Source organism: Oncorhynchus keta, chromosome 1 (genome assembly GCF_023373465.1).
Source record: "Oncorhynchus keta strain PuntledgeMale-10-30-2019 chromosome 1, Oket_V2, whole genome shotgun sequence".
NCBI lineage: Eukaryota > Metazoa > Chordata > Actinopteri > Salmoniformes > Salmonidae > Oncorhynchus > Oncorhynchus keta.
In genome coordinates this window covers 74,570,154-74,598,051 of record NC_068421.1, presented here as the reverse complement: position 1 = coordinate 74,598,051, position 27,898 = coordinate 74,570,154, and the positions used below count along the sequence as shown (strand labels likewise).

Below are 27,898 nucleotides of genomic sequence, written 5' to 3'. Positions count from 1 at the left end.
CCTACAAAAAAACCCTAGACAAAACCAACACATAATTCACCCATGTCACACCCTGGCCTGACCAGAATAATAAAGACAACACAAAATACTAAGACCAGGGTGTGACAACCGTGGTTGTTGTTTGCAGTAACATCACAAACGGACATGGCAGTTTACCTAGTATACGGATTCCAGCTTTCATGTATAACTATTCTAAGACTGAAAGTATGTAACGTTTATGGAATTGCTTAATGTAACCTTGGGTGACTTTTATGAACAGTCAAGTGTGAATAAAGGAATACAATACATGTATCCTCTCACCATTTTGATTTGATCCTGTAGCTTCTTACGTTGCTCTGAGCCAACTCTCTGAGTCTCCTCCAACTCCTGCTGGAAATCCCTCTTCTTCAAGTCCAGAGTGGTTTTAAAGTGCTGGATACTGCTGCTCTTCTCCTACGTTTCAAACCAGAGACTTCATCAACTAACTAATTAGCCAACTTAAATATAACAGCCTGTGTGTGTGAAAGGAGGTGTATGTGAGTTAAGAGAGAGAACTGAGTCTGTCTCAATCAAAAAGGCAGGGAGGCATCCTTGTGGATTTAGACAGACCCAACATGTGTAAGTGAAAGCACATGTGTGTGTAGTGACAACACAATTTCTTTTCAGTGTTTGTGGTGAGCACGTCATCATTACCAGCAGGTTCTGCTCCAACTCAGTGGTCTTCTCTACAGCCTGTGAAAGTCCTGCATCTTTCTTCTCTAACTGTTGCACTGTAGTTGCCAGGCAGACGTTCTTCCTCCTTAACTACAAAACAACACATTCACCTCTAGAGACAGACATCTCTCATACTGTATACAAGTTATCTTTAGTTTCAGGCACTGGTTTAAGGCCTTATTGCTCTGATTCTGTGAGTGAGACCCTCACTTGTTCTGGTATGTGACATTATGTAACTCAGATTCCTTTGAGATACTGCCTTCCTTGATTTGAGACCACTCATAGCGAAAATGGTGGTACAGTACAATATTCCATGTGTCCATCTTTACCTCTCTCTCCAGCTGGTTAATTTGTACTGTCCTCTCCTGCAGCTCTGTGTGTAGTTTCTGAAGCTGGAGGTCTCTCTGGTTCATGTTGTTCTGTAGGGTAGTCATCTCCTCCTGTGCCTGCCTTAGTCTCTCCTGCAGGCCCAGGACGAGAGCCGCCTGTTATATGTGAAAAGCTGTTATACAGTTATACGTGAAAGCTGGAATCTGTACTTGGGGAAACTGCCATGTCCATTTGCAATACAACATTCACCACCAGGGGACAGACATCAGTCACACATACAGTACACCAGGGGTTCTCAAACTTGTTGGGACCCCCTCATAATCAGATCACAACTCTAGTGAGATAAAACATAGCAATCAAGGAGTTTTACTAGGACTTCAGCAGTGCATAGACGGACAAACCACATTTCAAGCCTTGGGTAGGAACATTTTAAAGGCCCCCCAATTGGCATCAGATTGAAAACTGCCACATGTTCTAACTAATTTCCTACAATTCTACACATTTTATCATGTGGCAGATGTTTTGTTGCAGCTTTAAAGCTATTAACATTTCACGAGGTAAAGAGAAAATTGCCGTTTTAAAGCTTGAATTACAAGTGCATTTATATATTTTTTAATTTAAATTTTGGGGGGAATACAAGAAGTATTGAGTTGAAAAAATATATAAATTGGTGGAGCCAATATCCCTGTGAGCCTCCCAGGCACATGTTGCCCAGGGTTAAGAACATAAAATTGTAAATTAATAATATTACATTGTATTACACCCTCTAAACTTATTCCGCCGATCCCTTGGCCAAAATGTGTATAATCTGCTGTTATATATACACACACACACATTTTAAAGAGAATAATACATATACAGTACCAGTCAAAAGTTAGGACACACCTACTCATCCGTCTAATCTTTATTTTTACTATTTTCTACATTGAATCACGTAGTAACCGAAAAAGTGTAAAACAAATTTGACAAAGTATCCACCCTTTGCCTTGATGACAGCTTTGCACACGCTTGACATTCTCTCAACCAGCTTCATGAGATAGTCACCTGAAATTCATTTAAATTAACAGCAGTGCCTTGTTAAAAGTTAATTTGTGGAATTTATTTCCTTCTTAATGCGTTTGAGCCAATCAATTGTGTCTGGGTTCGCGCCCAGGCTCTGTCGCAGCCGGCCGCGACCGGGAGGTCCGTGGAGCGACGCACAATTGGCCTAGCGTTGACCGGGTTAGGGAGGGTTTGGCCGGTAGGGATATCCTTGTCTCATCGCGCACCAGCGACTCCTGTGGCGGGCCGGGCGCAGTGCACGCTAACCAAGGTCGCCAGGTGCACGGCATTTCCTCAGACACATTGGTGCGGCTGGCTTCCGGGTTGGATCCGCGCTGTGTTAAGAAGCAGTGTGGGTCATGTTTTGGAGGACGCATGGCTTTCGACCTTAGTCTCTCCCGAGCCCGTACGGGAGTTGTAGCGATGAGACAAGATAGTAATTACTAACAATTGGATACCACGGAATTGGGGAGAAAAGGGGGTAACATTTTTAATAAGACATTTTAAAAAGACATGAAGGTCAGTCAATGTGGAACATTAAGAAATTTTACATTTTCTTCAAGCGCAGTCGCAAAAACCATCAAGCGCTATGAAGAAACTGTCTCTGGAAGACAGCCACAGAAAAGGAAAACCCAGGGTTACCTCTGCTGCATGGAATCATATAGTAACCAAAAGTGTTAAACATATTGTATATTTTAGATTCTTCAAAGTAGCCACCCTTTGCCTTGATGACAGCTTTGCACACTCTTAGCATTCTCTCAACCAGCTTCACCAGGAATGCATTTCCAACAGTCATGAAGGAGTTCCCACATATGCTGAGCACTTGTTGGCTGATTTTCCTTCACTCTGCGGTCCAACTCATCCCAAACCATCTCAATTGTGTTGAGGTCGGGTGATTTGTGGAGGACAGGTAATGTGATGTAGCCCATCACTCCTTCTTTGTCAAATAGCCCTTACACAGCATGGAGGTGTGTTGAGTCATTGTCCTGTTGAAAAACAAATGATAGTCCCACTAAGCGCAAACCAGATGGGATGGCGTATTGCTGCAGAATGCTGTGGTAGGCATGCTGTTACGTGTGCCTTGAATTCTAAATAAGTCACTGAGTGTCACCAGCAAAGCACCCCCACACCGCCTCCTCCATGCGACAGATTTCCACAGGTCTAATGTCCATTGCTCGTGTTTCTTGGCCCAAGCAAGTCTTCTTATTATTGGTGTTCTTTAGTAATGGTTTCTTCGCAGCAATTCAACCATGAAGGCCCGATTCACGCAGACTCCCCTGAACAGTTGATGTTGAGATGTGACTGTTACTTGAACTCTGAAGAATTTATATGGGCTGCAATCTGAAGTGCAGTTAACTCTAAGGAACTTATCCTCTGCAGCAAAGGTAACTGTGGGCCTTCCTTTCCTGTTGCGGTCCTCATGAGAGCCAGTTTCTTCATAGCGCTTGATGGTTTTTGCGACTGCACTTGAAGAAAATGTAAAAGTTCTTGAAATTTTCCACATCGACTGACCTTCATATGTCTTAAAATAATGATGGACTGTAATTTCTCTTTGCATATTTGAGCTGGACTTGCCATAATATGAACTTGGTCTTTCACCAAATAGTGCATTTTTCTGTATACCACCCCTACCATGTCACAAAACAACTGATTGGCTCAAACGCATTAAGGAAAGAAATTCCACACATTAAAAAGGCTCACCTGTTAATTGAAATGCATTCCAGGTGAATTCCTCATGAAGCCAGAATGAATGCCAAGTGTGTGCAAAGCTGTCATCAAGGCAAAGGGTGGCTACTTTGAAGAATCTCAAATATATTTGGATTTGTTTAACACTTTTTTGGTTACTCCATGATTCCATATGTTATTTCATAGATTTGATGTCTTCACTATTATTCTACAATGTTGAAAATGAAGAAAAATCCTTGAATGAGTAGGTATGTCCAAATTTTGACTGGTACTGTATGTATGCATATATGACATACACACTACCATTCAAAAGTTTTGGGTCACTTAGAAATGTCCTTGTTTTATTGTCCATTAAAATAACATCAAATTGATCATAAATACAGTGTAGACATTGTTAATGTTGTAAATTACTATTGTAGCTGGAAACGGCTGATTTTATATGGAATATCTACAAAGGCGTAAAGAGGCCCATTATCAGCAACCGTCACTCCTGTGTTCCAATGGCACGTTGTGTTAGCTAATCTAAGTTGATCATTTTAAAAGGCTAATTGATCATTAGAAAACATAATTGCAAAAGGGTTAGCACAGCTGAAAACTGTTGTTCTCATTAAATAAGCAATACAACTGACCTTTAGACTAGTTGATTATCTGGAGCATTAGCATTTGTGAGTTTGATTATTGGCTAAAAATGGCCAGAAACAAAAGACTCACAAGTTTCAGAAGAAAGTCCAGAAGGCTATTCCATGCGAGAAAGGACAGCATCCCAGAGTCGCCTCTTCACTGTTGATGTTGAGACTGGTGTTTTGCCGGTACTTTTTAATGAAGCTGCCAGTTGAGGACTTGTGAGGCGTCTGTTTCTCAAACTAGACACTAATGTACTTTTCTTCTTGCTCAGTTGTGCACCGGGACCTCCCTCTACTTTTCCTATTCTGGTTAGAGCCTGTTAAGCCTTTTCTGTGAAGGGAGTAGTACACAGCGTTGTACGAGATCTTCAGTTTCTTGGCAATTTGTCGCATGGAATAGCCCCAAATTCTCAGAAAAAGAATAGACTGACGAGTTTCAGAAGAAAGTTTTGTTTCTGGCCATTTTGAGCCTGTAATCGAACCCACATATTCTAATGCTCGAGATACTCAACTAGTCTAAAGAAGGCCAGTTGTATTGCTTATTAAATCAGCACAACAGTTTCCAGCTGTGCTAACATAACTGCAAATGGGTTTTCTAATGATAAATTAGCCTTTTAAAATTATAAACTTGGATTAGCTAACAACGTGCCATTGGAACACAGGTGTATGTAAGCTTCCGACTTGAAATGTGTATGCATTTATCTGGCCGCAGATCTCAATTTATGACACTGGTATTTGACACTCACTCAGATTCCTTTGAGATACAGCCTTCTTCCTTGATTTGAGACCACTCAAAATAAAAATGGTGGTACAGTACACTATTCATGTGTCCATCCTTACCTCTCTCTCCAGCTGGTTAATTTCTACTGTCCTCTCCTGCAGCTCTGTGTGCAGTTTCTGTAGCTGGAGGTCTCTCTGGTTCATGTTGTTCTGTAGGGCAGTCAGCTCCACCTGGGCCTGCCTTAGTCTCTCCTGCAGGTCCAGGGCTAGAGCTGCCTGCCTGACTCTCTCCTGCTCCACAGCATGCAACACAGGCAGCAGCTGCTGGTACTGCTCCCCTGACACACCGTAGACACAAAAAACAAACAGACCATTTTTTGGGAGGATACAAACATACATTGCATTTTTCATGTGTATCCACAATGTTACAGCATGCAAGGAAGAGAGATATTGTTAGAGTTTACCTACTCTACTGTATACATGGCCTAAAGATGGAAGATTAGATATGTGCTATACATTGAGTGTACTAAACATTAGGAAGACCTTCCTAATATTGAGTTGCACCCCTTTCTGCCTTCAGAACAGCCCCAATTCGTCAGGGCATGGGCACTACACAATGTCGAAAGCTGACACATGTTGACCCCAATGCTTCCCACAGTTGTGTCAAGTTGGCTGGATGTCCTTTGGGTGGTGGACCATTCTTGATACACACAGGCAACTTGAGTATAAAAAAACCCAGCAGCATTGCAGTTCTTGACACAAACTGGTGCACCTGGCACTTACTACAATACCCTGTTCAAAAGGCACTTGCCCATTCACACTCTAAATGGAAAACATACGCAATTCATGTCTCAAGGCTTAAAAATCCTTATTTAACCCATCTCCTCCCCTTCATCTACACTGATTGAAGTGCTCTAACAAGTGACATCAATAAGGGATCATAGCTTTCACCTGGATTCACCCGTGTCATGGAAAGAGCATGATAGTGTTTTATACACTGAGTGTATAAAGACTACAATATGATGTTTAGTATTGAAGAGTAAGCTAGGGAAATCACCTGGCTTGAGTTTGGGGACATCACAGAATGGAGCTGGCAGACAAGGCTTAGCACAGAGTGATCCCCCTCCACTCTATAACAAATATTTAGATCACTTTTACATAACAGTATAGTACATTTTGTCCACAATCATTGTCTGGAACAGAGTTGAGGGTATGCCGAGTTAGCAATAAGCAGGGTGCACTATGGTTGTATGGGGCATATACAGCATACAGAATATAGCATGTATAGATAATACACAGAGGGTATAGTTTGAGAGTGTAGTAGGGAGTATGCTCACCTCTCTAAGATGCAGCAGGCTGAGGATGGCCTCTAGGCTGGCCTGTTCAGCCTGGCTCTGCTGTGCTTCTCTCTGACAGTGCTCCAGTCTCTGCTCCTGGCTGGCAGTGAGGTGGCGTAGGTCCCTACACTCCTTCCGCAACACCTCTATGTCTTTCTCAACTATCTCCCTGTCACTCAGTCTTCTCTTCAGCTCCACAGCCCGGACAGAGGCCTCTTCCAGACGAGAACGCAACGTGGCGCTCTCTACACTCGTCGCCTTGGCTCTGACCGACTCTTCCTTCAACTGGCTGGTCAGAGAGATTCCCAACTACTATTACGAGTGGTATTATTATTTTACTAACTAATCTCAACCCTATCCACATATAATGGTTTTAAGCAAAACTGTCCTTTTTACACGGTCCTCCTCATCACAGATGATTCAAGTGAAGTGTAACCACATAGATGAATTAATTTGAGATGAAAACACATTTTCAGAGGTTGATTGAGAAATTCATAAGTAAGCTATGACGAGCAGACACTTTACTACCAACCCGATCAGCTGGTTCATTTCGGTCTTGTCCTGCTCTAGCTGAAGACACCTCCTCTCCCACACCACTCTCTCTTTATCACACTGGATAAGAGCCTCCTTCAGTCTGGCCTCGTTGTCCAACACCTATGGACCACAACACAGCATCCCGTTGCTATACAATCAAAGACTTCAATGTCTAAACCTAAGCAGTGCATTTCACCATGTACTGACAAGCATTTATTCTGAACAAACAGGCTTAAAATACATTTACATTTTTGTCATTTACATAGCTTGACTCGCCATTCGTCTTATTCCATACCTTCTTCAGTTTCTCAGACATATTTCCCTTGTAACTCCGGAGAGCCAATGTCTGCCTCTCTGCAGTAACAAGAGCTTCCTTTCTCTGTTGCTCAACTCTTTGGGATGAATGGAAAATACAGTTGAAGTCTGAAGTTTACATAGACAAGTTTTAAATGACTCCAACTTAAGTGTATCAACCACTCCACAAATTTCTTGTTAACAAACTACAGATTTGGCAAGTCAGTTAGGACATATACTTTGTGCATGACAAGTAATTCTTCCAACAATTGTTTACAGACAGATTATTTCACTTATAATTCACTGTATCACAATTCCAGTGGATCAGAAGTTTACATACACTTAGTTGACTGTGCCTTTAAACAACCTGTAAAAATCCAGAAAATTACATCATGGCTTTAGAAGTTTCTGATAGGCTAATTGACATCATTTGAGTCAATTGGAGGTGTAGCTGTGGATGTACTTCAAGGCCTACCTTCAAACTCAGGGCCTCTTTGCTTGACATAGAGAAAATCAAAAGAAATCAGCCAAGACCTCAGAACAACAACTTGCAGACCTTCACAAGTCTGGTTTATCCTTGGGAGCAATTTCCAAACACCTGAAGGTATCTCATTCATCTGTACAAACAATAGTACGCAAATATCAACACCATGGAAACAAGCAGCCGTCATACCGCTCAGGAAGGAGACACGTTCTGTCTCCTAGAGATGAATGTACTTTTGTGATTAAAGTGCAAATCAATCCCAGGAAACGGGTACAAAAGTATCTATATCCACAGTAAAAATGAGTACTATATTGACATAACCTGAAAGGCCGCTCAGCAAGGAAGAAGCCACTGCTTCAAAACCGCCATAAAAAAAGCCAGACTACCGTTTGCAACTGCACATGGGGACAAATATTGTACTTTTTGGAGAAATGTCCTCTGGTCTGATGAAACAAAAATAGAACGGTTTGGCCATAATGACCATCGTTATGTTTGTAGGAAAAAGGGGGAGGCTTGCAAGGCGAAGAACACCATCCCAACCTTGAAGCACAGGGGTGGCAGCATCATGTTGTGGGGGTGCTTTGCTGCAGGAGAGACTGGTGCACTTCACAAAATAGATGGCATCATGAGGGAGAAATTATGTGGATAGATTGAAGCAACATCTCAAGACATCAATCAGGAAGTTGAAGCTTGGTCCAAAATGGACGATGACCCCAAGCAAACTTCCAAAGTTGTGGCAAAATGGCTTAAGGACAACAAAGTAAATGTATTGGAGTGGCCATCATAAAGCCCTGACCTCCGTCCTATAGAACATTTGTGGGCAGAACTGAAAAAGTGTGTGCGAGCAAGGAGGCCTTACAAACCTGACTTAATTACACCAGCTCTGTCAGGAGGAATGGGCCAAAAGTCACCCAACTTCTTGTGGGAAGCTTGTGGAAGTCTACCCGAAACGTTCGACCCAAGTTAAACAATTTAAAGGCAATGCTACCAAATACTAATTGAGTGTATGTAAACTTCTGACCCACTGGGAATGTGATGAAAGAAATAATTATTATAATTACTATTAGTCTGACATTTCACATTCTTAAAATAAAGTGGTGATCCTAGCTGACCTAAATTAAATGTCAGGAATTGTGAAGAATTGAGTTTAAATTTATTTGGCTACGGTGTATGTAAACTTCCGACTTCAACTGTATATCTTAGTTAACAAACAAGCACTAGTACAAGGAAGTGACATCAGGTGATGTGTATTACATAGTGTACAAAACATTAAGAACATCTGTCCTTTCCATGACAGACTGGCCCGGTGAAAGCTATGATCGCTTACTTGTGTCACCTGTTAAATTCACTTCAATCAGTGTAGATGAAGGGGAGGAGACAGGTTAAAGAAGGATTTTTAAGCCTTCAGACGTGGTCCTTCTGTAGCTCAGTTGGTAGAGCATGGTGCTTGTAACGCCAGGGTAGTGGGTTCGATTCCCGGGACCACCCATACGTAGAATGTATGCACACATGACTGTAAGTCGCTTTGGATAAAAGCGTCTGCTAAATGGCATATTTGATTTTTTTTTATTTGACATGGATTGTGTATGTGTGCCATTTAGAGGGTGAATGGACAAGACAAAAGATTTAAGTGCCTTTGAACGGAGTATGGTAGTAGCTGCCAGGCGCACCAGTGTGTGTCAAGAACTGCATCGCTGCTGGGTTTCACGCTCAACAGTTTCCTGTGTGTATCAAGAATGGTACACCACCTGAAGGACATCCAGCCAACTTGACAACTGTGGGAAGCATTGGAGTCAACATGGGCCAGCATCCCGATGGAACGTTTTGACACCTTGTAGAGTCCATGCCCTGACTAACTGAGGCTGTTCTGAAGGCAAAAGGGGGGTGTTCTAAATATTTTGAGAACTCCATGTTTATAGTAAGTGGGGATTGTTAAAGAAAATAGAATCACTGCTTACCTTATCCCCTGATTAGTCCTGTTTTCTAACTCAGCCCCAGCAGCCTTCAGCTCCTCTTGTAGCTGGTCCACTAGTCTGCTCTTAATAACCAATGTCTCTTCAGTCTCCTCCAGCCGCTTTTCTGTATCTCTACAATGAACATGGCAACACATCTAGCACAACTGCATTCACAAAGGTGTGTATGTGTATTATCCTACCAACCTGAGTGCATTCCCTTGGGCCTCAACCTCAGCCTTCATACCCTCAATCTCCTCCTTCATATGACACACACTAGAAGTCTTAGACCCTACGGTGGAACCCAGAACCCGGACCTGTCAACATTGTAGGTGAACAAATTTGTCTTAGTTCAAGCTGAGCATCTGTGGAACCAAACCCACATTAGTAACAATTATTTGGGCCCTCTGTAAAGGCCTGCATGAATAGCATTATAATCATTAATAATGGCAGAGGTTGTATGAAATTGCATAAGCTGGAATACTTTGGTTTTGGAGCTGGCAAGTTCGAGATTCACTGCTTCCAATTCAATGATCAGTTGTCTGTTTTCTTGCATCACAGAAACACTTTCTTCCTCCACTGAGCTTAACTTCCTTCTGAGATGCAAGTTTTTAGATTCCAGTTCCCTTATTGAAGAGGATGAAGAGAGAGGCTGAAAAAAACATGACTTTTAATGCATTCCTCCATAGAATAGCAGTTTATTTGATAAATGAATCACATACATTAAAGAAAAAGTATAATCTCTTGCAAGCCTCTATTTACGGTGAGCTTGTCTCACCTTTGACTCAACTTGTGGGGCACTGCTACAGACCCTGCGTTCTTCAGACATCCTGGTGAGAGTGTGTGTACAGTGGCAATCTGGATGCAATAAAATCAATGAAGTATGTACATCAAACTTCAGAGGTAAGGCAACAATAACACCAAGTCAGCGACATATTACAGTTGGTTAGCATTTTAGCTAACGTTAACTAGCACATTTGTTAGCTAGCTAGCTTATGTTAGTTAGCCACCAGTAAGTAGATGGCTTGTTCGGAGGCAGTTGCTTAGTTACTTCGTTATGTGCTGCTCTTACCTGTTTGGTTAATCGGTGGACATGGTGCGGTTCAACATAAAGTCTAAATAACATAGGTGCGAAGAGTTAATACAATCAAGCTCGCCTGCCACTCACTCCACACTTCTCTCTACATGCTGGATGAAGTGGTGTTGTTTTACAACATGATAGGAATCCTGCGCTCTGCTTCATGATTAACTGACGTAACATCATAGAACGTGCGTGTTTCTTTGTAACCGTTTTTAGTAAGACCAAAGACGGTATAGAAACTATTTGACAACTTTGTCTGTGTGCTGTTTAGACAGATACAGTAGTACATAGTAGCCGTCTACCTAACAGCTTTTCTTTAAACGGTACAAAGCAGACGTTTTTATCTCTATAGCAAATCATTTCTGGTTAACAATTAAGTACATCACTGATTGTTGTTTGTTTTCAATTAAAAATGGTCAAAAACAATCGTTTCTTAGCAAAGACCAATTTCTCAAGCAAGAATTTTGCGAGGGGAAAACTGAAAAATAGTCGTTTTTGGCAGAGTTTTGGAACTCTTTCTTATTGGTCTATTAACTAAGTTACCGCTTGGGGATGTCTCAAGGCAGGACAAAACTCCATCCCACTAAAGCAGGCTGAAATGTCATGCAGTTTTTTCAACCAGCTCTTACACTAAAAAAGGAGCATTATCATCATTTTCAAAATTGTAAGTATTATTTCAACGTCATTATGTGGAAATATTATAAAACGTAGATAAATCACGTCTTTTACTGCACTGGGCCTTTAACATTTGTGACAGTATTGTAATCTATACGCCTGTATCAAGGACCCCTTTTCCTATACAATCCCCTCCTACTCTGTCTCGTGGGCAGAGTACTGCAGCGTTCAAGTGGCTGCTATTTTGCAGCACTGAAAGCGCACTTCCAAGGAAGAGCTTATTTGACGGAGGATGAGAAAGGATTTGGTGAAATGGACTGTTATTATTTGTACACACTGTGGTTAATTATTGCTACACAAGAAGGCAGAATAATTGTGCAGAAAACGAGATTAGATTTCTATGTTTCGCTTCTTATTGTGATTTCTTCCTCTGGCAGGTTAGTGTTGTGAGATGTGCTCTATTTGCCATGGCAAGAAGTCTGTTTTCATGGGTCTGGCTGAGGAAGCCTATCTACATACAGGTAAACCCAGTGGGAAATCTTTCCTATACTTTATCGTGATCGGACAATCACCTATTCACTATTGGACAGTTAGGATTATTAATGTTCCTGTATGGTAGGCTACTTTGAACATTATACGGCTCTTTTGGACACGATTTCATATACATTCATTTGCAATATTTTAATCTTCGGTAAATTGTAATTTTGGCCTTTATATGGTTGTCATTGAGGCTGTTGTTTCTGATACAACTGTTTCTTTGAGTATTGGATTGATCCCATTTCATTTCCAATAGCGTACTTGCACTGTCGATGCCCAATTCAGTAGGCACTCGCCGTTTCTGTAGCAACAGGGATCATCCAGCTTTCACACAAGACATGAGGATATAACCAGGTATTTTTCCATGGATGAGAGCACTGCATTCAATCCCAAGGACTGCTCGATAATGTTTTTCTTTGCATTCTAATGTTGTAATGTTGTTGAAAAATTGTTCTTGAATTCTAAAATTCTAATGTTGACACAAACCAGTTCACCTGGCACCTACTACCATACCCAGTTTAAAGGCACTTACATATTTTGTGTTGCCCATTCACTCTCTGAATTTCATACAGTCCATGTTTCAATTGCCTCAAGGCTTAAAAATCCTTCTTTAACCAATCTCCTCCCCTTCATTAAGTGACATCAGTAAGGGATCATAGCTTTCACCTGGTCAGTCGATGTCATGGAAAGACCAGGTGTATATAATGTTTTGTACACTTAGTATACAGTGTATTTGGAAAGTATCGAGACCCTTTCTCTTTTTCCACATTTTGTTACGTTACAGTCTTATTCTAAAATGGATAAAACATTTCAAAAATGTTTTCCATTTCAAAAATCCTTTCCATTGATCATCCTTGAGATGTTTCTACCAACTTGATCAAATCAAATCAAACTGTCACATGCGCCAAATACAACAGGTCTACACCTAGACCTTACCATGAAATGCTAACTTAAAAGCCCTTAACCAACAGTGCCATTCAAGAAAGTGTTAAGAAAATATTGACCAAATAAACTAAAGTAACACAGTACAATAACGAGGCTACATACAGGGGATACCAGTACTGTGCCAATGGGAGGGGGGGGGAAATGGAAATAGTCTGTGTGGCCATTTGATTAATTGTTCAGCAATCTTATGGCTTGGGGTAGAAGCTGTTAAGGAGCCTTTTGATGCTATACTTGGTGCTCTGGTACCGCTTGCCGTGAGGGAGCAGAGAGAACCGTCTATGACTTGGGTGACTGGAGTCTTTGACAATTTTTGGGGCTTTCCTCTGTATAGGTCCTGTATTTTTGTATTTATTTAACCTTTATTTAAACAGGAAAAGCCCATTGAGACCGAGAGTCTCTTTTTTTCAAGGGAGACCTGGCCAAGAAGGCAGCAACAATCAGTACATTACATAATTAAAACATACAACAACATGATCCAGCCTAAAAAAAACATTTACACTCCTCTGTAACAGTCTCCCATCAGTATTTTAAATTTATTCAGTGACACTTGCATATCTGGATGAAGCATGGATTGTAGATTATTCCATGCGTCTGATGCACAAGAAGAGAAGGCAGTCTTGCCTCATACTGTGAATGTCCTGGGGACTTTAAGTAGCAACCACCTAGCAGATGGGTCTGGTAACTGCTGGTGGTGAAGGAGACCAGACTACAGAGGTAAAAAGGGAGTTTACCCAAAAGGACTTTGTAGATGAACACATACATTTGTATCTTTCTACGCATATAAAGTGAGGTCCAATTTGGTGCAATGGTGGGTGAGTGACTTGGCATTTGTAATAAAGCGCAATGATGCATGATAAAGAGTCCAGTCTCTGTAAGACGGAGCATAATCAATTACAGAGATTAAAATGGCCTGAACAAGCTTCTTTCTAGCCATAAGCGGGAAGCAAGCCTTATTACGAAAAAACAACAACATTTCAGTTAAAGCTTGTCACAAGATTATCCACATGAACTTTAAAGGACAACTTGTCATCTTTTTATTTATTTTTATACATTAGCAAAAATGTCAACCTGTTTTTGCTTTGTCAGAATTTTGTATTGTGTGTAGATTGAGGGGGGGAAACTAAATGTAAAAAAATATGGATAAAGTCAAGGGGTCTGAATACTTTCTGAATCAACTTGGAAAGCTGAGAAACGGTGTAGACCATGTAGGAGATCCAACCTTTACAATGCGAGTGGTGTTTTACTGCAACTTATAGAGCCCAACTTTTTTTTATTTAGTTAGATATGGTTCATGTTTGTAGCTGTTTTTTCCCCCAGTCATCAACATATCTATTAAAAATGTAATTTATTTTACAGACGGAATCAAAAACCCTGGTCTCATCTCATATGTCTGTTTTGTTCAGCCAAGAGACACACTCTGAGCTGCGTTTTTTGTTTTGTGCCTGTTTTTCCTTCACACCGCTGTGTGAGTAGCCATGTAAGTGAAAAGTGACAGCAGTCACAAGGGGGAGTGTGTGTGTGTGTCTGCCATCTTAGACCCACAGAGATTTTTCCAGGCCACTCTGCATCTTCCTAATGAGGTCAACATGATGGTACACCGTCACGCGCCGGTTGGTCGCTCCAGTAAGACATGCCGATTTCATACATACATACAGATGAAGTCGGAACTTTACATACACTTAGGTTGGAGTCATTAAAACTCGTTTTTCAACCACTCCACACATTTCTTGTTAACAAACTATAGTTCTGGCAAGGCAGTTAGGACATCTACTTTCTGCATGACACAAGTCATTTTTCCAACAATTGTTTACAGACAGATTATTTCACTTAACTCACTGTATCACAACCCCAATGGGTCAATTTACATACACTAAGTTTCCCCCTTCTGATGACCAGGTGGCGAATCGCATCTCTGCATGTCTGGCAGACATATCAGTGTGGATGACGGATCACCACCTCAAGCTGAACCTCAGCAAGACGGAGCTCCTCTTCCTCCCGGGGAAGGACTGCCCGTTCCATGATCTCGCCATCACGGTTGACAACTCCATTGTGTCCTCCTCCCAGAGCGCTAAGAACCTTGGCGTGATCCTGGACAACACCCTGACGTTCTCAACTAACATCAAGGCGGTGTCCCGTTCCTGTAGGTTCATGCTCTACAACATCCGCAGAGTACGACCCTGCCTCACACAGGAAGCGGCGCAGGTCCTAATCCAGGCACTTGTCATCTCCCGTCTTGATTACTGCAACTCGCTGTTGGCTGGGCTCCCTGCCTGTGCCATTAAACCCCTACAACTCATCCAGAACGCCGCAGCCCGTCTGGTGTTCAACCTTCCCAAGTTCTCTCACGTCACCCCGCTCCTCCGCTCTCTCCACTGGCTTCCAGTTGAGGCTCGCATCCGCTACAAGACCATGGTGCTCGCCTACGGAGCTGTGAGGGGAACGGCACCTCAGTACCTCCAGGCTCTGATCAGGCCCTACACCCAAACAAGGGCACTGCGTTCATCCACCTCTGGCCTGCTCGCCTCCCTACCACTGAGGAAGTACAGTTCCCGCTCAGCCCAGTCAAAACTGTTCGCTGCTCTGGCCCCCAATGGTGGAACAAACTCCCTCACGACGCCAGGACAGCGGAGTCAATCACCACCTTCCGGAGACACCTGAAACCCCACCTCTTCAAGGAATACCTAGGATAGGGTAAGTAAGGGTAGGTAATCCTTCTCCCCCCAACAAGATTTAGATGCAAGTGGCTGTTCCACTGGTTGTCATAAGGTGTATGCACCAATTTGTAAGTCGCTCTGGATAAGAGCGTCTGCTAAATGACTTAAATGTAAATGTAAATGTAAGTTGATTGTGCCTTTAAACAGCTTGGAAAATTCCAGAAAATTATGTCATGGCTTTACAAGCTTCTGATAGGCGAATTGACATCATTTGAGTCAATTGGAGGTGTTCCTGTGGATGTATTTCAAGGCCTACCTTCAAACTCAGTGCCTCTTTGCTTAACGTTATGGGAAAATCAAAAGAGATCAGACAAGACCTCATAAAAAAATGGTAGACCTCCACAAGTCTGGTTCATCCTTGGGAGCAATTTCCAAACGTCTGAAGGTACCACGTTCATCTGTACAAGCAATAGTACGCAAGTATAAACATCATGGGACCACGTAGCCGTCATACCAGTCAGGAAGGAGACGCGTTCAATCCCAGAACAACAGCAAAGGACCTTGTGAAGATGCTGGAGGAAACCGGTACAAAAGTATCTATATCCACAGTAAAACAAACCCTAAATTGACATAACCTGAAAGGCCGCTCAGCAAGGAAGAAGCCACTGCTCCAAAACCGCCATAAAAAAGACAGACTACGGTTTGAACTGCACATGGGGACAAAGATCGTACTTTTTGGAGAAATGTCCTCTGGTCTGATGAAACAAAAATAGAAATGTTTGGCCATAATGACCATTGTTATGTTTGTAGGAAGAAGGGGGAGGCTTGCAAGCCGAAGAACACCATCCCAACCGTGAAGCACAGGGGTGGCAGCATTGTGGGGGGGGGGTGCTTTGCTACAGGAGGGACTGGTGCACTTCACAAAATAGATGGCATCATGAGGTAGGAAAATTATGTGGATATATTGAAGCATCATCAAGACATCAGTCAGAAAGTTCAAACTTTGTCGCAAATGGGTCTTCCAAATGGACAATGACCCCAAGCATACTTCCAAAGTTGTGGCAAAATGGCTTAAGGACAACCATGTCAAGGTATTTGAGTGGCCATCACAAAGCCCTAACCTCAATCCTATAGAAAATGTGTGGGCAGAACTGAAAAAGTGTGTGCGAGCAAGGAGGCCTACAAACCTGACTCAGTTACACCAGATCTGTCAGGAGGAATGGGCCAAAATTCACCCAACTTGTTGTGGGAAGCTTGTGGAAGGCTACCTGAAATGTTTGACCCAAGTTAAACAATTTAAAGGTAATGCTGCCAAGTACTAATTCAGTGTATGTAAGTTTTACTAGGATTGAATGTTAAGAGTTGTGAAACCGAGTTTAAATGTATTTGGCAAAGACTTCAACTGTAAATAAAACCCAAAGCAGATGTCCTACTTGGAGATATGGATTCCTTGTGATTGTTTTATCTATGCAGAGCACTGTTTAAAATTGTACTCCCCGTAGCCTACAGAATTTCCCAGAATGTCACAAGTAATTTAATCTCATTAAACCAGACCAAAAATCTTGCGTAAACAGCCATGAGAGATTACAAATCGTTCCACAAAACATTCAACAAATCCTGAGCATCAAAAGACGTATTGTCTACAGTTGGGTCTGCTTTCCGACTTACTCGTAATAGTGTCAGACATTGCACTGCGTGTGGCGGAAGTTATCACAGTGGTCCAAAATTGAATCTCCACATAGGCTACATACTGTGGAAGGCCATGGTTGTCAGGGGGTGCAGAGCTCAGTGGTCCAGCCGAGATAACTGCTCCATGGATCCTGTCTGTCAGGAGACAGGGAAATCCTGCCATGCTGGGTCCAGTTTATTGTACCCAGTCATCCAGATCTGACATCCAATGCTCCTTGAGTCCTTTACCACCAGAGTTAGACCCTGGGAATGACTCATCCCAAATGGCACCCTATTCGCTATATATTGTGCACTACTTTTGACCAAAGCCCTATGGGCCTTTGTGAAAGCCATAGTTGAGATCACCAAACACGTAGCCCTGGCTGCACATTTTAATATGGGTAGCCTAGAACCGTGTCTGTTGTGATTTGTCACCTATTTAACACAGTATGAACATGTGATCAGGCACTGCTGTATTTTTGTATGGCAATTAAAAATTAAAATGACCGATGTCCAGTAAGAGAGAGAACCAGGTCTGATGTGGCCCGAGCCTGAATATGAGGAACTGTGTCAGTATGTGCAATAGGGGGATATGATGAAGATGCTGATCATCTTATTTGATGTTGGCACAGTTTGACAGTGCTAACTAGAACACACATGCCCAGAACAGAGCAAATTATTCAAAGTTTTAAATGGTATGTTTCTGGAAGATTTGGTTACCTACATTTTAGTCAGTTAAACTCAGATGTGGGGAGGTTTAAGGAGGAGCTGTTTGTCAACTCATCTTTCCACAACTCTCCTCGAGAGCACGCAGGTGTTCCCCCATCTCTCCATTCTCTCCCATATCGCCTCCTCTCCATGCTCTTCAGTGCATGAATCTATCAGCATGTGTTCACAAACCACTGTTTGAGGTCTAAGCTTGTCCCAGAGGACATGGTGGGAGCCTAATTTAATCAATATTACTTAAGATGCAGCATTTAGCTGGTTAGTATTTTCTTCCCACCCCACTCTCCTTAGGTGTAAACTTCATTTGTATTTTGGACATGCTCGATAGGCTGAACTGATTAACTAATCTGGGGCAGAAGAGCAGGAAGTCAGAATTAAATGCTATTGACATGTCACTTTGTCCTGTGACACAAGAGGAGAGCTAAAAAGCAATGTGTTAAGTTGTTGTGGCAACTTCTGCTATTCTGTGCGTGTGTGTAGGTTTGCGTGATTGTTTGTGCGTGTGTGTGCTTGTTTGTGTGTGCGCATATGTGAGGAAGAGAGAGCAAGGCTGTGTATTTTTGCATGCTTGTATGTTAGGAGACTGTAACTTACAACAGGCCATGAACATGTCATATGTATCTACACAGTATGTAAGTGAAAAACTGGCCCAAAATCTGCTGTTAACATGTAGTGTTATTGTCGCAGTGCTGAGTCAGTGTGGGGATTGGGGTGTGTCCTCGACCAGGAGGGAGAGGTGGCGTCTTTCTTATTGCCTGCTGTCCGATTTGGGACTGGGATGAGTCCGCTCAACCAGGCAACGCATAGCTCCTGCACATAGCACAGACAGACCGAGACAGTGTTACATCTCCCAGAGCCTGCACCAGGCACACAAATAGAGAGTGTGTGATTCCCAAAAGGCACCATATTCCCTATATAGTGTTTTTGTAGAAAGAAGTGCACTATAAAGGGGATGGAGCCCTAAAACACAGCTAATGAGGCAGCATTGATCCTGGCTGTTGTGACTGCTTGTTATTAATTACCAGCTGTAATCAGAGCTGTGGTGATGTAATGGGGTGTGTGGATGGGAAGGATGGAAAGAGTCATTATTGGGCACTACCTTTGCCCTAAGATCTCGGGTCAAAAGTGGTGCACTATAAAGGGACACAGCCTTAGCCATTGTTTAGCCACTAAATAATCATGCATCCCACCAGGCCTTGGGTTTTATTTCCTTAGAAGGAACTGCAGAAAGTGTCATTGATTATCCCCTACATATTATGTCTGAAACATGCTGGAGATACCAACATTTCAATCGACACACAGAGACCACTGGTGTGCTGGGACTATAGTCTAACTAACCCTAACTACAGTCCAGCCTTTTTAATTGACACCGAGCAGAGGTCCAGATATTGAGTCCATGCAACTTAAGGATGCACAACAAATACATGGACAAAGCACTTGTTATTTGTGACCTGAAACGTCTCTTTGGCATCCATATACGCAGGGAGAGAAGATAGAAATGTTTTCTGCTCTTGATCCATTTCTATGCTGACACTTGTTTTGCAGCCCTGCTCACCACTCATCCATTATTCATGATCATAAAGCTAGTCCTCTCTAATGGGCACTCTCTCCAGCTGTGAAGAGAGAGAAATGGAAAGAGAGAGATATATGGAGAGATGGGGGAGAGAGAAAGAGGGATAGAGGGATATGGAGGGGAGGGACATATGAACAGGGAGAGGAAAGGGGGATACCTAGTCAGTTGTACAACTGAATGCATTCAACTGAAATGTGTCTTCCGCATTTAAGCCAACCCCTCTGAATCAGAGATGTGCAGGGGGCTGCCTTAATTGACATCCACGTCATCGGCGCCTGGGGAACAGTGGGATAACTGCCTTGCGAGGGATAGAGATGAGAGAGAGGAGATGAAGGGGAGAGAGAGAGAGGGGAGATGAAGCAGGGATGGATGGAGAGGGAGAATTAAAAGATTGGGTCACAGACAAAAGCAAACCATTTCCCTCCCTTATATTCTAGATGGGGAACACTAATAGGCTTATGCACAGTGCACACACATGGGAATCATCAAGCGTGGAAGATGTTTCCTGGTGAGAGCTTCTTTTTGTACCACCTGTGTAAACTCTCTGCTTGCATCTCCCTCTCTCTCATAGGAGTTACGCACCAGTAACTCATCTGTCCCAGCATCCATCTCTTCCTCCCAGGACTCCAAGTCTCTAAAGGAAGGAGGTGTCATTACTATTTGCTGTGTGCATTGTGCAGGCTCAGAGAGATATCACACTCAGTGCATCCCAAATGGCACCCTATTTTCTACCAGGGCCCACAGGGCACTATTTGCATTATATAGGGAGTCATTTGGGACGTAGCCTTGCTCTTTCCCCACCAGCAGCCTATGGGATCCTGTATAGGAGTGAGAAATGCATAATCACAGTTCAAATGAAAGCCCTCAAAACATTGATTTTTAAAGAACAACCACATATTTATTTTCCTTCAGAGTGTTATCTATAATGACTTTGCAGTTGGATGCAATTTACAGCACCTTCCTACGCAATAATCAATATGGAACACAGTGTATTGTTTGTGTGGTCATGCTGCTTTGTAGCAGTTCTCTTAATCTCTCATGGACAGACTATGTAAACATAAATGTTACTGTAGATCTGTCATGATTTGTACAATGGCATGCGTGAGATAACGAGCAGCATTAGTTCCGGTGCTTTGGACAAATCTTGGTTTCAGAGGTGTTAGCATCTTTTTCGAATTTCGAAAGGGGAGGGAACATTTGGCAATCGATTTGCCCGCAACTTGCAAAGAGAGAAGGTGGAGCTCTTTGTTTCAGTTCTGATACTCTTTCTGTCTTCCCACATATGGACCCTGAACTTCATCGAGCCTCTGACCAATTACGCAATACTTTAGTTCTGGGTTAATCGAGATTAGTTCATTCAGTTTAGGTTTGTAAAAAAACACTGGGAAAGTACTAGGACTCCAACTGATTTTATGCTCACTCTAAACATACAGTATATACAGTACACGGAGTATACCAAACATTAAGAACACCTTCCTAATATTGAGTTGCACTCCCTTTTTGCCCTCAGAACATCCTCAATTCGTTGGGGCATGGATGCTGGCCCATGTTGATTCCAATGCTTCCCACAGTTGTGTCAAGTTGGCTGGAAGTCCTTTGGGTAGACCATTCTTGATACACACAGGAAACTGTTGAGCATGAAAAACCCAGCAGCGTTGGAGTTCTTGACTCAAACCAACGCGCCTGGCAGCGAATACCGTACCCCGTTCAAAGGCACCCTCTGAATGGCACACATTCGCAATCCATGTCTCAATTGTTTCAAGGTTTAAAAATCATTATTTAACCTGTCTCCTCCCCTTCATCTACACTGATTGAAGTGGAATTAACAAGTTACATCAATAAGGGACCATAGACTGACCAGGTGAAAGCTATGTCATGGAAAGAGCAGGTGTTCATAATGTTTTGTTCGCTCAGTGTAAAGTCAAGTGTATGAGGTCTTCAGATTACTTGACCAGGGAATGCCACAGAGAAATTACAAGGAAAGCTACAGATTATGTTATTAGCCTGGCACTAATCATATTTTGTGGCACACCTCCCAAGTCAAGTGTATCTGGTTCTCTGAGAGACCGAGGCAGAGATCAGCCTGCATGTAGAGATGGACTACACTAGACAGCATGCTGTTGTAAATGACACTCTGAGCAGTTGTCGGTCCTGTGGAATGCTGAATATTTTAGGTTTAATATCAAGGCACTACGGCTGGGAGAACACTTATCTGGAAAGCACCAACTCTTCCCACAAGTATGGAAAAATCTAAGCACAAAAGGGTTAACCGAGATTCCAGCTCTTTGACCTCTAGCTGCTCCAACCACCGTCCAGGTCTAGGACCACAGAATGAGGTTGGGCTGTGGGGAGAGATATATGCTAAAATATGGACCTGCAGTCACAATAGAGAAGTGACTTGTGACTAGTCAGGAGCGGCAGCATAGCCTAGAGCGTTGTACTAGTAACCGAAAGGTTGCAAGATCAAATCCCCGAGCTGACAAGGTACAAATCTGTCGTTCTGCCCCTGAACAAGGCAGTTAACCCACTGTTCCTAGGCCGTCATTGAAAATAAGAATTTGTTCTTAACTGACTTGCTTAGTTAAATAAAGGTAAAATAAAAAAGACTCCACAGCTCTCAACACTGAGATGACAAAGACAAAAGAGGAGAGTAATGGACTGACATTACAGTAAGAGGTCCATTGAATAGAGAGAGAAGGATTAGATTAGAGAGCGAGATGGATACAGACTGAAGGGCTAAATTGATTTCAGAAGAGTCATCTTTACTGTCAGTGAAAAAGGGTGGGTGGAAGATGAAGGGAATGCACATCTGTCAAGTCCCAGTCTTATGCATCATCACTAATAACAGAGTTCTTATAGAAATCCAATTCAGAAAACAGGGACTCACTTTTCCTCATTTGCGTAAAGGGTTCATCTTTAGAAAGTGGTATTGTTCTGGGCAAAGACGATGCAAGAGTTCACCTTTACTCACAATCATGTCGGTTAATCACTCTGTCCATAGTCATTGGACGGTAATGAAATGTGGGAATTGAGTAAGAAGTGGTTATAGATCCACACACAGCATCACAACATGAAATAGAGGGATAAATTGAGATTGGCACTCAAAGTACTGTATTAAGTTAAGAGAATTGCACAGAAGAGATACAGAGAGAAACAGAGTCATGTCAATAAAGCAAATTGGAACTGAAAGAGGGAGAGGCTAGGGGAGTCCATCACTGTCAAACATTGGACATAGTCATTATTAATAGATGGAATAGAAAGGGTTTCTGAATGTCTGTTATTCCTCCACTCAGCCAGCTTTCTGTGTTGAAGTAATGCCATTATTGATCTACTGAGAACATTAAGAAAGTCCATTTAGAATTATGAATCAGGAAAAAAATGTTATCAAAAGGCAATAACAATTTGGAGTGTCAAAAAGGATAAAGATTGTACAGTAGCTGTCTGCCTGTAACTAACCATGTGTTACCACATAAAAACATTGGTGTTTGATTACAGAGCTCATAATCAATAGTCATTGTAATAATGAAGTATTACTGTACTCCACAAGGCCCTCTATAGGCAACTACCCATGTATATCCCAATTTAAGGCCTGTTTCTCCATCAATTGCACTCTAATTAGAATAAACTAGTTCATTACTAACAGTTTCCTATATAGTATACATGAATGTGCTGTTATAGCAGTGAGCAGAATTATGTTTTAATGAAGGACTGTAATATGTTGTAGATAGTTATGCAGTTGTGTAAATGCATGTTGTGTAAATCAAATGATACAAACCCCCCAAAAAATCTATTTTAATTCCAGGTTCTAAAGCAACAAAATAGGAAAAATGCCAAGGGGGTGAATACTTTCGCAAGCCACTATATGGGATCACATGAAATTACATGATTGACTCAATGCTGGCTCGTACAGAATATATAGATATGTCTCTCGCTCTCCCCCCTCATTATATGACCCACCTCAGTTCAGTGATTTATTGTTCTCTCTGTTGCAGTGGCCAAGTCGGTCTAGGAAGAACGAGTCACATGGTCTGTTCTCACAGATGGTTGCTAGACTACAACAAGCATAGATGCAGGCGCAACAGACACTGGGAACAAGACAGAAGGCCTCACCCCTCCTCCCTCCTTTGTCTGTCACTGGCTATGTACCTAATGACACCCTATTCCTTATATAGTGCACTTCATTTTACCAGAGCCCTATGGCTGTATCGGATCCCTGTCCCCAAGCACACTCTGTTTCTCTCTCATGCTCTCCCTCTCAATAACAATAGTTATTATTCCTTTCACGTGTTATACATTTTACATGATCACCCAGCCCTTCTGGAGAGGAATAACACAGTAAACAGGTTTACGATGTCTGATTAGAGAATGTCAAGCCACGAGGGGTCTGGGATTTACGGCAATCCGGCCAAATTTCATTGAGTGGCATTTAGATTTCAAATGGATCTGTTTGCTGTTAGTTCCTGAGGAACATGGAGAAAGGTAGGATTTTCTGGCACAGCAATGCATTCGAAATGCATTCTGTTGAAACTTACTCAAATCTAAATTGACATTAGATTTTGAGGAAGTATCGTTTTGAATCTGTTTTTTCTATGAATCTTCATGTCTCACAACCTGACCCTGTTTTAGCGCAAATTGTGTTAGTGTGTTATCTGTTAATCTCTCACCTCATCTATTCTGCAGAATTGTTATCATACTGAATCTCAGTTAAACTTTTATTTCATTATGCACCCCAGTGAAGGAGCTATTCATTCATTCATTCATTGGATAACTACACTACTGGTACTAGACCAGCCTGTTTATGGAAATGACTGGAAATCCCTTTAGTGCTGACATTTCTGCTTTCTTGGTAATATGATTTATCGTTATTGCAACATAAATGTGGGGCAATATTTAGCATACCTATCATACATTTTCTACATTCCATGATATTTACTCATGTGGATAATCAAACTCACATTAACTAAATGCTGTTTACACGTCTTCAGTCTCACTATATCTGGGTCAAGTTCTGTTCATGTATCATAAAGGAGGCTGTTCCACCTGAACTCTTCGAATAGGAATGCCTATTTATGTATTCTGATCATGATCTTATGTAATGAAAGTCATCACAGCTCTCTCTCCCTCTATCTCATTATCTACTCTCTCTCCCCCTCTATCTCATTATCTACTCTCTCTCCCTCACTCCCTTGCTCTCTCTGTTTCAGGCCCGATTCTCCTACCTGCACATGAAGTATCTGTTCTTCTCGTGGCTGGCAGTGTTTGTGGGTAGCTGGGTGGTGTATGTGGAGTACTCATCCTACTCAGAGCTGTGTCGTGGACACGAGTGCAAGAATTCCATAGTGAGTTCCCCATTTCCTTATATGAAATGAGTAAATTGATGGAGCGTCCTACTGGTTAAAAATATACTATTCCTTCAAATACAGCATTCCAGTGTCAGCTTCCATATTGGATTGAAACCATCCTGTGAGTTACTATACAAACCAACACCATGTCTATTTATCCAAGTGTGACAAGTACAGGAAAGGAGTGATCGACGGCTCGGCATGCAGAAGCCTGTGTGAAAAAGACACGCTGTACCTGGGGAAGTGTCTCTCTGCCAAGCCGAACAACCAGGTCAGATCTGACTCTGATCCTAGTTCTACGGTAAATCTCAAGTCTTTCCTTTCCAAAATGTAAGAGGGAAGGAGAGGATTGGAGGAGATCCAAGGATCTTCTCCCCCAATCCACCTGCTTCTCACTTCCTTCTGACATTGGGCAGGTGGTGTGGAGAGAGGACATGAGGAATCAAGGAAGGACTTTTGAGATTCACCCATAGTGTTTAGAGCTACAGTGCTTCTGTGTCTGGGAACTAACACGAGCATGTTGTGGGTCTATGTGTGTCTCAGGTGTACTCAGGTGGCTGGGGGGACCTAGAAGGGGTGATTAAGTGCCAAATGGAAGAGATTCCTCATTATAACCTGGGAGCTGAGATGGAGCACAGGAAGGAGGCATCGCCCTTCAACAAGCCCACCAAGGGAACTTCCGTGGAGAAGTTCAAAGAGATGGTCCTCAGCCACCTCAAGGTCAGAATACTGTCATCTCATCCCAGTGTGATCCATTAGACTACCAGCTTTTATTAATAGGTTCATGTCTACAACACTTATTTGAAGGTCTTCATAACACATTCATAATCCATACATTATGCTTTTATAATCAGGGCACCAATATTTCATAAATGCTAATTGATATTTTGTCACAGTATTCACATTCACGTAACTTATTGCCATCTTTGTTAGTGTGTTATGACTTTAGTGGCTAGCGTGTCCATTAATGCAGTTCTGTTACGAAGGTATCTCTTAACCTTTATTCCTCTCCAGACCAAGGTGGGTGAACAGGCCAACCTTCCAGACCTGGTGAGCCTGGTTTTCTCCGTGGCCGACTACAACAAAGATGGCCTCATCTCCTTGCCGGAGGCCCGCTCCACGTGGGCTCTTCTCCAGCTCAATGAGTTTCTGCTAGCAATAGTCCTGCAGGACCGAGAGCACACCCCTAGGCTCCTGGGCTTCTGTGGGGACCTGTATGTGATGGAGAAGGTAATCTAATAGGAATGCCCATTTATGAAGAATAAAAACAGGGATTATTTTCTTCAGACAACACAAATGATCTAGCAATCATGAGCGTATTTGTGATGAAAGTCATCACAGCTCTCTCCTCTGCCTCTTCCAATACCCCCCATATCTCTTGTTCCCTTTTTCTCTGAACTTGTACGTGATGGAGAAGGTGCCCTATGCTCCCCTGTACGGCATCAGCCTGCCCTGGGTGGTGGAGCTGTGGATCCCCGCGGGGGTACGACGCAGCATGGACCAGTGGTTCACGCCCTCCTGGCCCCGCAAGGCCAAGATCTCCATCGGCCTCCTGGAGCTCGTTGAGGATGTCTTCCACGGGACCTTCGGCTCCTTCCTCATGTGTGACGTGAGTGCGGACGGCTTCGGTTACAACGACCGCCACGACCTGAAGGTGATGGACACTCGCCACATTGTCCCCGAGGCCACCTTCCAGAAAGCCATGAGGGAGCGGCGGTGCGACACGGAAGAGGACTGTCTGTACGGTGCCGACTGTCGCACTTCCTGTGACCTCACCAAGCACCGGTGTACTCCAGAGGTGACGCAGCCCAACCTGGCCAAGGCGTGCGGCGCACTGAAGGATTACCTCCTGAACGGGGTGCCGGCTGACATTCAGGAGGAGCTGGAGAAACAGCTGTATGCATGTATAGCATTGAAGGGCTCGGCCGAACAGATGGAGATGGAACACTCGCTTATACTGAACAACCTGAAGAGCTTGTTGTGGAAAAAGATATCACACACTAAGGACTCCTAATGATGTGAAAACATAGGTACATCCAGACCCTGGATTTGAAAGTATTGATTGGAACAGAGTTTCTACCATTGTAAATCCACACTTTGGGAAAGGGCGGAGAATCAGGACACAGATGAACACTACTGCTGCCCCCTCATGCTTTTTAGGGAACTATAATGAACAAAAATATAAAACGCAACATGTAAAGTGTTGGTTCCGTTTTTCATGAGTTGTAATAAAATATACCAAGAAATGTTCCATATGCACAAATCTTCTCTCAAATTGTGTACAAATGTTTGAGCGTTAATCCATCCACCTGACAAAACAGCATGATCATTACACAGGTGCACCTTGTGCTGGGGACAGGCCACTGATCACACAACGCCACAGATGTCTCAAGTTGAGGAAGCATGCAATTGGCATGCTGACTGCAGGAATGTTCAACAGCGCTGTTGCCAGAGGATTTACTAGATTTCTCTACCATTAACTGCCTCAGTCTTAATGAATTTGGCAGTACATCAAACCGGCCTCAGGACCTCCACATCCGGCTAATTCGCCTGTGGGATCATCCGAGACCAGCCACCCAGAGAATTACTCTTTCATCAGCTGTCTGTAATAAAGCCCTTTTGTGGGGAAAAACTTATTGGCTGGGCCTGGCTCCCTAGTCGATAGACCTTTTGTTTTTAACCTGACTGCACCCCTGCTCAGTCATGTGAAAGCCAGATTAGTGACTAATGAATTCATTTCAATTGACATTGTTGGTTGTTTATTTTTCAGTATATAGAGGGACAATCAAACCGTTGGTTAAAAAGGCTTTACAAATTGAGGGGGACGGGGTTAATTTCCCCCTTAATTTGTATAATGTTTAGACTGACTGTACATTTCTATCAAACAATGCCAAATCTGCATTGAACACTGTCTATAGCAGGTGTATTCTAATCAAGCTAGGTCAGCATTGTTTTTTGTTCTACCAGATTAAATTGCACCCACCTGGTGTCCCAGGTCTAAATAAGTTCCCGATTAGAAAAAATGAAAAATCAGCAGTGAAACTGGATTGGAGGTCCATATTT

At 42.7% G+C, this 27,898-nt stretch overlaps 2 protein-coding genes across 6 annotated transcripts in view; one reads left to right on the top strand and one right to left on the bottom strand.

Moving 5' to 3' along the window:
- The window catches only part of LOC118393104 (coiled-coil domain-containing protein 18-like), a 43,474-nt gene extending 32,572 nt beyond the window's left edge, over window positions 1-10,902 (bottom strand). For both annotated transcript variants that reach the window (XM_035785417.2, XM_035785445.2), the window contains exons 1-13: window positions 10,767-10,902; window positions 10,473-10,552; window positions 10,179-10,346; window positions 9,902-10,011; window positions 9,701-9,829; window positions 7,260-7,356; window positions 6,963-7,084; window positions 6,431-6,719; window positions 6,151-6,223; window positions 5,214-5,431; window positions 1,023-1,178; window positions 673-783; window positions 301-432 (exon numbers count right to left, since the gene is read on the bottom strand). In XM_035785417.2, coding sequence (XP_035641310.1) covers window positions 301-432; window positions 673-783; window positions 1,023-1,178; window positions 5,214-5,431; window positions 6,151-6,223; window positions 6,431-6,719; window positions 6,963-7,084; window positions 7,260-7,356; window positions 9,701-9,829; window positions 9,902-10,011; window positions 10,179-10,346; window positions 10,473-10,523 — 1,656 coding nt within the window. In that variant the 5' untranslated portion in view covers window positions 10,524-10,552; window positions 10,767-10,902. The remainder of the gene's footprint in view (window positions 1-300; window positions 433-672; window positions 784-1,022; window positions 1,179-5,213; window positions 5,432-6,150; window positions 6,224-6,430; window positions 6,720-6,962; window positions 7,085-7,259; window positions 7,357-9,700; window positions 9,830-9,901; window positions 10,012-10,178; window positions 10,347-10,472; window positions 10,553-10,766) is intronic.
- On the top strand, window positions 10,389-27,098 carry LOC118393125 (divergent protein kinase domain 1A-like). Of its 4 annotated transcripts, none has more exons than XM_035785466.2 (7): window positions 10,389-10,597; window positions 11,828-11,911; window positions 24,698-24,832; window positions 24,999-25,106; window positions 25,379-25,555; window positions 25,850-26,065; window positions 26,250-27,098. In XM_035785466.2, the coding sequence occupies exons 1-7, from the start codon at window positions 10,571-10,573 to the stop codon at window positions 26,847-26,849; spliced, it is 1,347 nt and encodes a 448-aa protein (XP_035641359.1). In that variant the 5' UTR covers window positions 10,389-10,570; the 3' UTR covers window positions 26,850-27,098. The 4 variants fall into 4 exon arrangements, with proteins under 4 accessions (XP_035641359.1, XP_035641368.1, XP_035641386.1 ...); XM_035785475.2 differs by having other exon boundaries at window positions 10,393-10,597; window positions 26,253-27,098; XM_035785493.2 differs by lacking the exon at window positions 10,389-10,597 and adding an exon at window positions 11,290-11,439.
- Window positions 27,099-27,898: the final 800 nt, after the last annotated feature.